Raw genomic sequence first — 15110 nt, 5'->3', positions numbered from 1 at the left:
TGCCATCATCCTCCTCATCTTCCTCCATCACTCTCTCATCACCCTCCACACTTCACCCTCACTACCTCTCCCCAACCGGCCTCTCCATCCTAAATCGCATCCGCACCCATCTCTGCCTCCCACCTCATCTGCCACCTTCACACTTGATCGTCCATCTTATCAGGCGATGGGAAAGAACTCGAGTGGCCGTAGCAGAAAAACACGCGGAATTGGCCGCACAAGCTAACGCATTGGACTGGAGCGGGGTCTAGGAAGAAGAACCGGTAGAGTTTCTCACTTATGAGGAAAGGGATGTGTTGAATACGTGGGCGGAAGCTCAGAATGATATGGAGAATAGGGGGACATGTCCGCTTTTCGGGGTCTGGGGATACTGAAATAGGCAGCGTTGACCAAGTCGGAAAAATGAATGGGGTGAAAGTGACACGGGAATAAGCAAAGGGAACAAAGCAGAAACATCTTGGTGCGGATCCGGCGCAGGCTGACTCGTTACATAGACTAATTAATGTTGACTGTCTTCTTCGATGCAGCTGTTGTTCCTCTCGGACCCGAAACCCGCACCCGGTCAGCCCGGGGAGTGTAACGTCGGGAATGAAAAGCGGGGCTGGTCAAATGCCAAGTCCCGTTCGTGGAAGCGGCGGAGTGGGGCACACACGGCGTGCAAGCTCCGGGTCATCCCGCGTGGGGCCAAAGTGCCCACTGTCTCCCGTCATAACTAGTGGTCCATCGGTCTGACGGGACCTGTCCGTTGTCAGTTACGAAATTTACCGTCAGATTCATGCAAAAATGGCGATACTTTCGTAGCTTACCGTACACGTGATGGCTGTCCAGTGTTTTGGGTACCGTATGCCACCCCTGAGCACCGGCTTGACAGGCATGGCAGGCTGCTTTGGCGGGCGTGCACGGACTCATGCACGGGCCTTGAATTAGCGTAATTTTCAGAAAATCGTCAGGAAAGGTAAGAATGTCATTTTTTCGGTTCCTATCGATCACTAGTCATAACAGCACCGGTGGGTCTGTTCTACTCGTACCTGCTTCTTGATTTCAAGTCTCGCGCTCTCTTGGCTCTCTTGGCTCTCTTTCCCATCGAGATGCGACACGAACGGGAAGCTACGCCTTACCGCACACCTACACATTTGAGGACTGCCGAAGGCGGTAAAACGACAGGCGCGGTGCAGCACTTGGCTGTTCATCCGATTAGCGATGACCCTTTGATGTCGTCATCGATATTGACTTCGGTCTCTTCCAGCAACAGGCCAATACGTCATAGGCACATAAGTAAACAAAAGCTCACGATGTGATCTATAAAAGTGAAAACGCATTTTCAAACACTCCTCTAATTGATTCATATCCTCCAAACACCTGAATTACTTCAACTCTCTGCAATCAGTCACCGAGAAAATCAACCGAGGAACCCAACCCGAAAACTCTAGCTGAATCACCAGATATCGGACAAAATGACGGACAAGGGACAATTCGAGAGTGGTGAGTTTCTTCCATGAGCATCGACTTGATGTACGAACATGCTCTGACACACTCATCTTTTTCGGCGATAGGCCACAGGATCCCGGTCTCTCATCAGAGCTTCCCCGGCAAGGAAACCGAGATGCCGAACCCGCAGCCTCTGTGGGATGAGATTCCAACCGCTGACGGGAAGAGCCAGAAGTACCGCGCTGCCGGCAAGCTCAAGGGCAAGAAGGCTATCATCACCGGAGGCGACTCTGGCATTGGCCGCGCAAGCGCCATCCTCTTTGCCATGGAGGGAGCCGACTCACTCATCGCATATCTTCCCGAAGAGGAGGAGGATGCGCAGGAAACCAAGAGAAGGGTCGAGGCGTACGGTCAGAAGTGCTACTTGGTCTCTACGGATCTTCGCGACAGGGAGAACTGCAAGAAGCTGGTTGACGAGGCTGTCAAGATCTTCAACGGCCAAATCGACATCCTCTTCAACAACGCCGCCTACCAGATGGTAGTCGATGACATCAAGGACCTTTCAGAAGACCAGTGGATCAACACCTTCAACACCAACATTCACCCTTACTTCTACTTGGCCAAGTATTCTCTGCCACACATGAAGCGCGGAAGCACCATTATCAACAACGCCAGCATCAACGCCTACGTCGGTCGTCCCGACCTTCTCGATTACACTTCCACCAAGGGCGCAATCGTGGCCTTCACCCGCGGTCTGAGCAATCAGCAGGCTCCCAACGGTATCCGCGTCAACGCTGTTGCCCCTGGACCCGTTGTGACACCTCTCATCCCATCTACCATGAAGGATGAGAACCAGAAGCAGTTCGGATCCACCCCCTTGGGTCGTCCTGCTCAGCCAAGTGAGGTTGCTACTGCAGTGGTCTTCTTGGCAAGCGAAGATAGCAGCGCTTTCAGTGGTCAAACGCTGCATCCCAACATGGGAACTGTTGTCAGCGGCTAAGTCGAAGACCGTGGTCAGTCACCAAAAGAGAATCCGGATGAGTCGACGTTGTATTATCATGGGCCCTGGTTCATGAGGAAGGGTGAAGAAGACAACCTGAACGGCGTGGGACTCGGTTGTTTGAGGAAGGATAGGTGGGATGAGAAAGGTATCGACATTCACAACGACACCTCTTGATAACATCGGTTTGATTCAACTCCCACCGGAGATCCACATCGTCGATACATTCCTAGAAGATCCAATTGGTATTACACTCGGATAGTGAATGGTATCGATACTATCCATTCACTCCGAGAAAATAAGTAGCATAGCCTGGCGTAATGAAAAGTTTATTAATATCACCTGCTACCTTGGCTCTGTTCTCACAAGATACGACAGTCTATATCTCCACTGAGCAAACCCACAAACCCATATCATATAACTTCAGGATGCTGATTAGTCCCCCTTTCCCAGGCGTGGTTAACATAGGAATACCCGTCTTGGTTGCAATTCTTACAGTCCCGACACTCAAACACCTGCTGGCCAGGAAGAGGAGTCTTGCAAGAGGATATGAGCCAGTTGGTGGAGATGTGGCCGGTACAGCACACTATCAAGACCGGAATGGTGAAGCAACAGAGGCATCGACTAAGGCCTTTAGGGATTTCCGCTCTATGCTCACGCTTTGGTTAGGGGTGCTGATAAATCTAGGAGCATCCATTACGGTCGAACTGATGGCCTACTTGAATTTTAAAGGCTCCAGAATGGTCTATGCACAAGCATTAGTTTTGGACACACCCAGGCTATCATCATGGGGAGAGATAGTATTGGCTGTATGTACCTACTCATCAAGGTTGAACAAGAGTCAAAAGAGTTTAACGCAATTGTTTAGGGCCTTTTGTATTTGCAATGCGCCTTTCTTCCGCCCAAAAGCCACTACCGAACAAGATTTCATATGACCATACTCGGCTTGATCTCTTCATTACTTCTGACAGGCTTGCTGTCCTTCAACCACGGCTTCCAAGTGATCGGGTTGCTCATCGGCAGAGACATGCACAGCAAGACATTGGCGATTCTCCACGGCATTCAACTTTTCTCGGTTCTCATTGTGGTAGTGGCCTTTGCTTCATTTCCTCGACGCCCAGATATCTACCATAAGGAACAGCTTGTTGACCAACAAAAGGCGGTGTCACTACTTTCTCTGCTGTCGTTCTCCTGGAACCTCAACATCTTCAAGGCCGCAGAGGAGAGGCAACTGGGAACGGCAGATCTGCCCAGGTTAGAGTTCATCACGCGTTCAGAGAATATCCAGCAAAATTTCACCGAAAACAAAAAGCCGGGCCGTTTCTGGCAACAACTGCTCAGGTTCAATGCGCGCAACTTGGCACGTCAATGGGCATTGGCCTTGTTGATAGCCATCTTGTCGATATTTCCCCAGATCGTGCTCTACAACTTCATTTCCAAGATAGAAAAGGGAACCCAGCAGCACTCGCCCAAAGACCCCATGTTGCTGGTCTGGGCACTTGCTTTGTTTCTTACACAGGCACTGCAAGTTGGTGCCACGAATTGGCTGAAATGGATTACCGAAAGCAGAATGGATATTCCCCTTGAGTCGTTGGTGCAGACTCTGGTGTTTGCCAAAGCTCTCAAGCAGTACGATACCGTCAGTCCAGGGCAAGACGGTAACGGCCAGCCGGACGCTATGCTGAAACCCAAAAAGAAGAAGGATGGGGAGAAGGGACAATCGGCCTACAACCTGTTAAAGGTTGACAGGTGAGTGACATACACCTGCCATTTTCACATCTATACACAGTTCTTCTAACACCACCTGATGCAGTTCTCGCGTCACCAACTTTTGTCAATGCAACAGCGACCTGCCCATGGCCGCTTTCAAGCTTGCTCTCGCCAGCGCCTTCCTTATCCGCTTGATGGGATGGTTACCTGTCCTGTCTGGACTTAGTGCTGCCAGTCTAGCCATCCCCCTCAATCTCCACCTGTCAAGGAAGCAACGAGACCAGAACTTTGGTTTGATGCGAGTCCGAGATTTCAAAGCGCACTTGCTGGCCGAGGCGTTGCTGGGAATGCGCCAGATCCGGTACTCGGCCCTTGAAGACTTTTGGGAGGACAAGATCCTGGCAAGCAGAGACGATGAGCTCAAGCAGTACTGGAGGGTGGCACTTGGGAAGTGCCTCATCTTCTTCACCGTCAACATTGCACCTCTGTTGCTGGCCAGCGTTACCTTCACGGTCTATGTGTGGCAACAAGGGTCCCATATCAAAGCGTCGGTCATCTTCACGGCCCTCGGGTTGTTTGACCAGCTGGATGATGCAGTAACGCTTTTGCGAAAGGTGCAAGTCAACCTAGTTGAAGCGTGGGCAAGTGTCTCAAGACTGGACAAATACTTTGGCCGTCTTGACAAGCAAGAGGTCACTATGCCAGGGAGTTTGGTCGCTTTCGAGGACGCTACCGTGGCTTGGCCCCGACCTGAAGATACCGATGAGGTCGGAGATGCTCAGGCGTCGCCTCGAGGAGCACATTCGATACTCAAAGATATTAACGTGAGGTTCCCGCCTGGTGAGCTCAGCGTCATCGCGGGCAAGACCGGCTCCGGCAAAAGCCTCCTCCTCGCAGCAATCGTAGGCGAAGTCAAGCTCATAGCGGGCGACATCTACGTTCCTTCCGCACCGGAGCCGAGTGACGACGAGAATATCCGAGACCAAACCTGGATTATACCCTCCCTGACCTGCTTTGTGTCCCAGACCCCTTGGATTGAAAGCGGCACGGTCAGGGACAACATCCTCTTTGGCCTGAAGTTCAACCGCCTCCGCTACCGAAAAGTTCTTTGCGCTTGCGCCCTGGAGAAAGATTTGCATCTTTTGGTTGATGGTGACCAAACAGAAGTCGGACCCAAAGGCGTTTCGCTGTCCGGCGGGCAGAGATGGAGAATAGCCCTCGGCCGCGCCCTGTACTCGCGTGCCGGCATTATCGTCATGGATAATATCCTGAGCGCTGTCGACACGCATGTGAGCAGGTTGATAGTCGAGGAGGCGCTCACGGGAGAGTTGGCCGTCGGAAGGACCAGAATTCTAGCGACCCATCATGTCGATCTTGTTCGCCCGTACGCCAGCTGTCTGGTGCGTCTCAGGGGCGGGCGCCTCAAGTCTGTTGTGTACAAGGCTCCCGAAACCCAGAACTTGACACCTACGACTGCGGTATTTGAGCCTGGTAGCCTACCATGGGCTAGACCTGACAACGGAGCAAGCTCGTCTTCCAGTTCGACCACAAGGGTTATTGAGAGGAGACAAACTGGCGAGGAAAAGAGAGCTGTTGGATGGGTCAAATGGGACGTGTACAAGGCATACTATAAGGCCAGCGGTGGTGCCCTGAACTGGGCTCTAGGCATGGCTGTGCTCTTTGTTGGTCACGGTCTGGGTATTGTTCGTACCTGGAGTCTCAAGGAGCTTGCTCAAAGGGCTGCGTTCGTTGAAGCCAATTCCCAAACGTCGTCCTCGGCTCACTATCACCAAACGTACAGTCAGCTGACTTTTGGATACGCTGCTGACCATCATATGCCCTGGACCTCCAAGCTCAGCATTCGCTTTTGTAAGTTTAAAGACCCCTCTGGTCAATCTGTTAACTAACTCGATGTCACAGGGATCTCAACATATGCTCTAGTTTGCTTCCTCGTCGGTGTTTCTCAAATCGCCCGCGATGTTGCCTTCACCCTCATCGGAATGAGAGCCTCGAGGAAGCTGTTTCAACAGCTCACACATGCAATCCTCCGGGCGCCCATTAGATGGATTGAGACCGTACCGGCAGGTCGCCTTATCAACCGCTTCACCTCGGACATGTCAGTCGTCGATAAACCGCTGGCCACCCCGACGTTTACGTTCCTACAAGCAGCCGTCCTCCTGATGATCATCGTCGTAACATGGTATGTATCCCCGTCTATTCTTACATCATTGGCATACCAGAGGGACAAAATAGGTTCAGCTAATCAGCTGACTCTACACAGTTCCTCCGTCTCGCTATCAATCCTCTTCTTCGTCATACTTCTCTTCGCCCTCTACGTATACATCGCGAGCAACTTCATACACGTCGCCAGGGAAGTCAAACGCCTCAAGTCCGTCTCCAACTCCCCGATCTACGACCAATTCAGCTCCGTGCTGTCCGGGCTAACGACCATTCGCGCCTTCAAACGCACACAGTCCTACACCAACAACTTGTACCAACTGATCGACGCCAACAGCTCTGCGAACTGGGCGCAGCAGCTCCTGAAGAGATGGATGGGTTTCCGCATGGGCATGCTCGGCGCCGTCTTTGTCACTGTCGTGGCCAGTGCCGTGGCATTGGGTGGTGTGGACGCTGCGCTCGCGGGATTCAGCTTGTCTTTTGCCTTCCGTTACACGTCTGCGCTCACGTCTCTGCTGGAGGCCGTGGCTGCGCTGGAATTGGGATTCAACTCGTGCGAGAGGGTGTTGGAGTACATCGAGGTTGAGCGTGAAAGTGAACAGGGTCTGGACGCCCCTGCGGCCTGGCCGGCCGAGGGGAGAATCGAAGTCGAGAACCTCACTGCCTCGTATGCCCGCCATCTTCCGCCTGTCTTGTCTGATCTCAACTTCCGTGTTGGAGCTGGCGAGCGGGTTGGGATCGTTGGGCGGACAGGCGCGGGCAAGTCAACGCTTGCTTCTGTTCTTTTCCGTCTTCTGGAACCCAGCAGAGGCTCAATCCGCATTGACGGCCTCGATATTTCCACCTTGAAGCTGACACAGCTGCGAAAGAGCCTCGTCATTATCCCCCAGGATCCATTCCTGTTCTCGTAAGCATATGAAGTTGACTTCTTTTCTCAAATCAATTTGATACTGATGCATTTGGTCAACAGAGGCACCCTACGTTCCAACCTAGATATGGAAGGCCGTCTAGACGACACAGAGATATACGACGCCCTACGACGTGTCAACCTAATCGGTTCAACCTACAGCAATATGAGTTACCCACCATCAGTTTATACACCGGTGATGGGTCCCAGCACAGCCGTCTCTACCCACCCAAACACAGCCGCCACCACACCGCTCCTGGCACCTGTTGTTGTTCCCCCAACCGTCGATATCACAGTCGAGCCCGCGCTCGAAGAAGTCGACATGTTCGACGACATCCACACCCTCGGCGACAACCGCGTCCAAATCACCCCTTTCGTTCTCGACACCAACGACAACGACCCCCTCGACCTCCTCACCTTCGATCCCCCTCCCGAAGATCCAACACCCGTCACCTCCCTCCCCGAAGTCGAACACCCCCCCACAGCCGAGCCCGAGCCCTCAGCACCAGAAGAAGAAGAAGAACCCCTCTCCCCACCACCCGTAACCCTTCCCGCCCTTCTCCTCCCACTCCCCCCCTCCCCAGCCATCTCCGCCATCTCCACAACCGCCAGCACCGCCAATACCAACACCACGGGTAACCACCGCGTCAACCCCTTCACCAACCTCTCCCACCCCATCACCACAGGCGGCTCCAACCTCTCGCAAGGCCAGCGGCAGCTCGTCTGCCTCGCGCGCGCTTTGCTCACCCGCCCCAACATCATGGTTTTGGACGAGGCCACGTCGGCCATCGACCAGGCGACCGACGCGGCCATCCAGCGTTCGCTGCGCGAGTGCATTGAGGGGCAGGGCACCACGGTGCTGGTGATTGCCCATCGGCTGTCGACGGTGGCGGATTTTGATAAAGTGCTGGTGCTGGATAAGGGGCGGGTGGTGGAGTTTGGGGCGCCGGGTGAGTTGGTGAGGAGAGGGATTGAGTGGGATAGGGATGGGCGGAGGGCGGAAAGGGAGGGGTATGGAGAGGAGGAGGGTGGTGGTGCTGGTGCTGGTGAGCACGGTGAGAGGGTGGCGGAGAGGAGTGTAGGTAGTAGTGAGTATTTTGGGGATGATGAAGGTTCGGGGGAGGATGGGGAAGAAGGCGAGATGAGTACGTTTTGGGGGCTGGTGAAGAAAAGTGCGGAACGGGATAGGTTGGTGGAGATGATTCTTGGGGGGAGTTCGTGAAGACAGAAGTCTAGGGATAAGGCATCCGCACAGTTGGGCAAGTAAAAGGTTGGGAAGGAACCGAGCACGAGAAGGAAACTGAAGGGAAATTCAGAATCTTTGGGTAGCTGATGAGACTGGTGGGGGGTTCCGTGAATTAGCGTTGCCTTATACAGCTTTGCCATGTTGAATACTATATATTCCGCGACTGATTAATTTTGTAAAATTGGTGATGCTGTGTATCACGCTAGACATTACATAATGTCTATGTTAAGGATCTTGATGTCCTCCACTGGCTTGTCCTTATGCGTCTTAACGTTCTCGATGCGGTGAATGACATCCAACCCCTGGACACCGCGACCGAAGATGGTGTGCTTGTTGTCAAGCCATGGCTATTCTTTAGGTTAGCATTGGGCTGTACTGGGAGGGGAATGATCCGAGCTTAAAGGAACAGTAGCTTACCGTCTTTTCTGTCGTAATGAAGAACTGACTGCCGTTAGTATTGGGACCAGCGTTCGCCATGCTGACCGTATAAGGCTTGTCGTGCTTCAAGCTGCTAAACTCATCCTCGAACTCTTTGCCCCATATACTCTCGCCGCCTGTTCCGTCACCAAGAGGATCACCACCTTGAATCATGAACTTGCGTATTACACGGTGGAAGATGGTGTTGTTGTAGTAGCCACGTTTGGCATGCGTAACAAAGTTTTCCACAGCCTTGGGGGCGGCATCCGGGAAAAGCCTGATGTGAATGTCGCCGTAGGTGGTATGGATAACGGCTGACGTCCCTGTCTCGGCCGCCTTCTTCTGTTCCACCTTCTTGGGTCCTCCCAAAACGGTTGGCTTCTCGTTCTGGACGTCTCTGGTCGACTTGGAGATTTCTTGGTCGTTTGTGAACATGTAGAAGCGAACCTTGCCCACGCCGGTCGCTATTAGCATCGGGTCTCTTGTCTCCGATTCCTGTAGAAGTGGGTTGGCAGATGCTGCCATGGCAACTGTTGTCACGCCCTTTTTCTGAGGCTGGCCTTGGTAAATCGCTAGGGTAAGGGGTCTGAACCCTTCCTCCTTGCCGTACACCTTGGCGACCTGGTTGGTGTAGGTGTTGAGGACTTTGATACCCAGATAGGAACCGTAGAGGATGAAGTGTCCTGATTCGTCAAAGACAACGTTGAACTTGTTCCGTAGTGCTGACGACTCAATTTCCCTTTCTTGCGCGATGCGGCGGCCGAACTCTACGGCGTCAAGCTTCTGTAGTGCGGTACCAGCCTGCTGCATTTCCTCCACAACCTTGAGAGATTCGTCGTATGTGCGTTGTAGTTTTCCGGAAGCAAAGTCGAAGATGCGGATCTTGCGATCTGGGAACGAGACGGTGACGAATCGGTTGCCGTCAGGAGAAAGCGTGAGGGACGTTGGCACAGCCTTTGCCTTCTTGAACTCGAACAGGTTTGTTGCGCTCTTGAACTTGAAGACCGTATCGGGTTTCTCGTACGAACCACTCGGCTGCCAATATTCCACCATGCCCCCGTCGTCGGCTGACACCACGCAGTCGAATCTGTCGTTGAAAGCCATGATGCCTACTGGACTCCGGTGCAATCCACTGATGGTATGGAACGGCTTTTCTTGCTGACCACGCCCGTCATAAAGATGGATAACAGGCTTCTCCTCCTCGGAAACTGCTAGGATGGGCAGAGGGGCACCCTTCTTGTGCACCCAGCAGACACATTTCGGTACGTAGTCGAGTTGGAGAACGGCGAGAAGATCGAAGGCATTGACGTCGAACAGCTTAATGGTCTTGTCGGCACCGGCTGTAGCAAAGCTGCGACCATCCTGGCTCACGGAAACAGACTTGATTTCGCCGAGGTGAGCCTTGTACTCTTTGACGAACTCGATTTCTCCGGTGACCTTCTTCCAGAACTTGACGACGCCATCGATCGAAGTGGTGATCAAGAAGTCGGTGATAGGCGTCATCGTGAGGAACGTCAATTGTTCCTTGTGCATCAAAGACTTGGAATACCGGGCGGACTTGGGCATGGCCTTCAGGTACAGCTTCTCGTAGGGAAGAACGCGGCGCTTCTTCTTGGGCGCCTCGGCCGAGGGCAGCTGGGGGCCCATATCATCGTCGGACGAGCTATCTGCATGGTAACGCGCCGTTGTCAGCTCTTGGAATCCAGGATGGTTGTGACGGGCAATTCGGGTGATGGGAAAAGGGTCAGGACTACTTACCATCTCCAGAACCGTCCAGTGTAACGCCCTCTGTGAATTCTTCATGCGTGCGCTTGTTCGACTTGACGTCATCTTCTGGCTTATTCGATTCCATTTTGATGTTCGGTCGGCGGTATTCGATTGGACAGACTTGGCTGGAATGTTGGAAAGGTTATCCTAGGAGCCTCGAGTGTCTTCAAGAAACACGGTAGTCGCTTGCGCCTGGAGATGGATAGAGGATGTGATCGTGGCGCGAAGGGGCGTAAAGATTAGATGGAACGGGATGCTGTCGCGACACGGGACGGGCCACTATAATTCTAGGCACAGATCGGCGGTTCCTGCGTGTCCTGCCAGCGGGAGGTTTAAAGTGGGGGCCTCAAGCTGTTTCTCCAGGGTAGGTGAGCCAAATGCGATTGAAAATGAAACAACGTCCAAAGCTGACGGGAGACCGGCACGATCGGTTATCGATCGCCTCACCCCAGCACGTGAAAGCAGGTTTTCTGCGTTTTCCTTCCTGATCATTATTTAGCATCTGAGACATGTTTTCTGTCTCTTTTCTTGAACACTTGTACTTCGTCTTTCGCTGAAGACATTCCTCAAATATCGGTTTCGACCCAACTCATTCTTTATTCTTCCTTCTACCGTTTCGCATATACTCTTCACTACCGCGCAACCATGTCTAGGCATCCCTTGCAGCGTGTCGCCTCTCCATCGCGGAGTCTTTCCGCCCTCATACACTTACTGGGCATGGCTTCATTCATGGCGAGCTTCAGCTACCTGCGGCTGTTTCCGCGGGAGCTTCACCTCGGGTTTGGAGGAGAGTTCAAGTTCCTGACCATCATTGGCCTGGGTCTAGCACTTGTCACGTTTGCAGTTGGCTTGCTTGCGGATCTGACCCTGAACCCGAGCCTGTTCAGGATCAAGAATGTCCTCTCGGTCTGTTCTGCGCCCTTGGCCGTTCTCATAAGCACCCTTTACTGGGGCATTTGTGCCATTAATAAGAACCTGGTTGTGCCGCCCGACATGGCCATTCCCGTTCTCCCAGATGTGTATGAGAAACCCACCGTAGCCGTCATCTATCGGTTGTGTGCCAGACTGGTGTGATTGGTGTTGTGGCTAACAAAATATCAACAGAGGATTCCATGCCATGCCGGCCGTCATGCTGACGCTGGATTTGATGCTCCTGAGCCCCCCGTGGACGGTCAGAGGATACGGTGCCATGACTATCAGTATGACCATAGCATTCCTTTACTGGGGCTGGGTTGAACTCTGCTTCTCGAAGAACGGATGGTAAGGACGAGATGAAGCAGAGACCTTGGGGAAAACCTGCATACAATTCCTTGCCACCCTTGAGATTCGTCCAGATGTCTAACTGCTTTGATAGGTATCCGTACCCGATTTTCGAAATTCTCAACACCTGGCAGCGAGTCCTGTTGTTTACCTTTTCGGCGCTGTTGATGACGGGTAGCACAATGGCTTTGAAGTGGGTCTATGGCAAGATCAACGGCATCGACAAGTTCAAAAATGATGCTTTGCACCCCCTCAAAGACGAGTAGGTATTGTAAACAGTCGGTTGTCGTTGTGAAGAACATCCAAAAGCGAGCTCGCCGGTGCCCAGGCGCCGATAATCGGACTGAGTGGGTCCTCCGCCAAGTATCAAAGGGCGTCTGGCTTCGTCACCCGGTCGGCTTGCCCGGAGCATATACTTGAGGTTATCATTATCATGGGCAAGCGTTCACGTCAGAGGCTGAGGAGGAGGAGGAGCAAGGCCGAACGTATGCATGCAAATCCTTCCATATTCCTTCCACAACTGTTCCATGGTGACGGACCATCCATTGCATGGGGCCGGCCAATAACACCGGCGTGTCTCTCCACAAGAGGATGAAGGATCACTATTTCGTGAGCATGAGCCATAATATGGAAGATTGTGAATATTGTCCCTGAATATCACTCGCCCTTGAACGAGAGCTCACCATTCGGGGGTTTTGCCATTGGTTTACACGGTGGATATGGATAGCTCCGTGTCTGACTCTTACACGGCCATATCCGTCACTGCCCTGCTGGCGGGAGCTACCTCTACCCAGGTCGAGGCCTTGATGTACGAACTCGGTGTCGCTCTTACCATCTACTCAGACCTTTGATGTCCTCCTTTAAAAAAAATATGAGGCTCTGTTGTTGTTGCACCCGATTTCCATGACAAAATAGCCTTGCATTTTCGAATTCCTCTTGTGTCGATAGCTTGAACTTGGTGTTCCTTGATCGGCCTCGGCTTTCTCTTGCTTTGACCCCACGCGGCTGACCCACAATGGGTAGGGCGTCCAACGGCGACCCCTAGCGCTGCCAACAGTCCTGCCCGGGTATCGCTACTTGCACTTGCATTGGGATCGTGTCCAACCACGAGTATCGGGTACTTCTGAGGGGAGTGTGGTGTCATTGCAGGTTGACATTGGACAGGAGCTGTCGAGTCCCCTTGCCGCCACCACGGCAGCGCTGAAAAATAAAAGTTGATGGTTTCTTGGCTAGTTCCGTTCTTTGACTCATAATATTTGTTTTATTTTCGTTTGGTTAAAAGTCGAGGGGTCCTCCTTAGTTCCCGTTTTCATCTTGTTCCACGGCACATAGAAAGTCGCAAGTCCTCAACATGTCGGTACGTAATGTCCACTTAGACAGAGCCCCACGCCTGTGTTTAGGTTGGATTGACTCACATGTCGAACCTTTAGCAACATTTCTACATTGAGAACCGCAATGTCGGCAACCAGGCCGAAAGCGAGGATTGGCGCAGTAAGTATCATCCTCTCTGATTCAATGTGGAATATTTGCCTTTTATTATACTTACTGTTAATCCAGTTCGCGGCTACAACCCGCTGACCCCTCCCGACCTGCTCCAACACGAGATCCCCCAGACCGCCGAGTCGAAGCAGACCGTCATCAACAGCCGCAAGGAGGTTGTCGACATTGTCAATGGCACCGACGAGAAGGAGAGGCTACTAGTAGTCATCGGCCCCTGCTCCATCCACGATCCCAAGGCCGCGCTCGAGTACTGCGATTTGCTGCTCAAGGAGAAGGAGAAGCACAAGGATGAGCTGCTGATCGTCATGCGATCCTACCTCGAGAAGCCCCGGACGACCGTTGGCTGGAAGGGCCTGATCAACGACCCCGATATCGACAACAGCTTCCAGATCAACAAGGGTTTGCGCCTGAGCAGACAGTTATTCGTCGACCTCACTTCCAAGGGCATGCCCCTCGCTAGCGAGATGTTGGATACTATCAGCCCGCAGTTCCTCGCCGATATGTTGAGCGTCGGCGCTGTCGGTGCTCGCACCACCGAATCCCAGCTCCACCGCGAGTTGGCTAGCGGTCTCAGTTTCCCCGTCGGCTTCAAGAACGGCACTGACGGTACCCTGGGTGTCGCCATTGATGCCATTGGTGCTGTCAGACACCCCCATCACTTCTTGTCCGTCACCAAGCCCGGTGTCGTTGCCATCGTCGGAACCGTTGGCAATGAGGACTGCTTCGTCATCCTCCGTGGCGGTACCAAGGGCACCAACTACGATGCGAAGAGTATCGCCGAGGCCAAGGCCGCGCTGGAGAAGAGTGGCTTGCGCCAGCGCCTGATGGTTGACTGCAGCCACGGCAACTCGAACAAGGACCACAAGAACCAGCCCAAGGTCGCCGCCGAGATTGCGCAACAACTTGAGAATGGCGAGACCGGTATCATGGGTGTCATGATTGAGAGCAACATCAATGAGGGTAAGTTTCCTCGGCATAGAGCTTCGTAGACGATGAAGCTGTTTGCTAACAAAACGTACAGGTAACCAGAAGGTGCCCAAGGAAGGCAAGTGTGGCCTCAAGTACGGTCTCAGTATCACTGATGCTTGCATTGGCTGGGAGGATACTGTCGCCACTCTCGACACTCTTGCGCAGGCCGTCAAGAAGAGGAGGGAGGTCCTGGGCAAGAACGCCACTGCCTAAGTCATGTCATTTCTTGGTCTTGTTTGCTTTATGGTTCACGGGTCATTTGATGGCTTTTCACGGATCCCACGTGAGGGATACCTAATATATGCTGGCGCGGGGATGGGGATACAAAAGTTGACATTTTCTGCATGTGGTGTGTTTTCATAAAGAGCGTGTGTTAATGCATCTGGAGGGTGGTTATTGAGACAATAGAGTTTTCAAAAGGGTTTGCATCTCATTTAATCACTTTGATGTTTCTGATGATAATATCCATAATCATCCATGTTCGACTACAGTTTTGCGTTGCCTTTTGTTTGGTCGCAATTGTGGTGATGTGGTGGTGTGAAACCGTGATAGCCTTGGTGACGAAAGTCGAGCTTCACCTGCGATTACGCATACGTATGTGGTACATGGATAGCTTCAAAACTTTTTCTTGGCAGCTTTTCCCCGGCTTGAGCCACGCTGGGTCGCCGTGAGAGCTGAAGATGGAAGGAGGGGCGGACGGCGGCGGCGGCGGGAGCTTGGACGTTTTT

General features: G+C 52.8%; 5 protein-coding genes across 5 annotated transcripts; 4 read left to right on the top strand and 1 right to left on the bottom strand.

Moving 5' to 3' along the window:
• Positions 1-1018: 1018 nt before the first annotated feature.
• B0H65DRAFT_561399 (uncharacterized protein) lies at positions 1019-2769 on the top strand. The gene is made up of 2 exons (XM_062830170.1): positions 1019-1482; positions 1554-2769. Exons 1-2 carry the CDS (start codon positions 1455-1457, stop codon positions 2426-2428), a joined length of 903 nt encoding a protein of 300 aa, XP_062676958.1. The 5' UTR covers positions 1019-1454; the 3' UTR covers positions 2429-2769.
• A 686-nt stretch (positions 2770-3455) lies between these two features.
• B0H65DRAFT_583040 (uncharacterized protein) lies at positions 3456-8716 on the top strand (the record flags this gene model as incomplete). Its single annotated transcript, XM_062830868.1, has 6 exons — positions 3456-4177; positions 4242-5882; positions 5940-6007; positions 6059-6338; positions 6420-7223; positions 7287-8716. 6 exons carry the CDS (start codon positions 3456-3458, stop codon positions 8443-8445), a joined length of 4674 nt encoding a protein of 1557 aa, XP_062676957.1. The 3' UTR covers positions 8446-8716.
• On the bottom strand, positions 8679-10738 carry B0H65DRAFT_446504 (uncharacterized protein; the record flags this gene model as incomplete). Its single annotated transcript, XM_062825798.1, has 3 exons — positions 8679-8816; positions 8887-10553; positions 10645-10738. The coding sequence occupies 3 exons, from the start codon at positions 10736-10738 to the stop codon at positions 8679-8681; spliced, it is 1899 nt and encodes a 632-aa protein (XP_062676956.1).
• Positions 10739-11064: 326 nt separating this feature from the next.
• Positions 11065-12271, top strand: B0H65DRAFT_332628 (FAR-17a/AIG1-like protein). The gene is made up of 3 exons (XM_062823524.1): positions 11065-11672; positions 11758-11913; positions 12008-12271. The coding sequence occupies exons 1-3, from the start codon at positions 11299-11301 to the stop codon at positions 12177-12179; spliced, it is 702 nt and encodes a 233-aa protein (XP_062676955.1). The 5' UTR covers positions 11065-11298; the 3' UTR covers positions 12180-12271.
• An 862-nt stretch (positions 12272-13133) lies between these two features.
• Positions 13134-14456, top strand: B0H65DRAFT_479886 (uncharacterized protein). The gene is made up of 3 exons (XM_062827551.1): positions 13134-13270; positions 13344-13404; positions 13471-14456. The coding sequence occupies exons 1-3, from the start codon at positions 13265-13267 to the stop codon at positions 14400-14402; spliced, it is 999 nt and encodes a 332-aa protein (XP_062676954.1). The 5' UTR covers positions 13134-13264; the 3' UTR covers positions 14403-14456.
• The last annotated feature ends 654 nt before the right edge of the window (positions 14457-15110 follow it).

Source organism: Neurospora tetraspora (assembly GCF_033439725.1).
Source record: "Neurospora tetraspora strain CBS 560.94 chromosome Unknown B0H65scaffold_9, whole genome shotgun sequence".
Classification (NCBI taxonomy): Eukaryota; Fungi; Ascomycota; class Sordariomycetes; order Sordariales; family Sordariaceae; genus Neurospora; species Neurospora tetraspora.
This window is presented reverse-complemented; position numbering and strand designations above follow the sequence as displayed.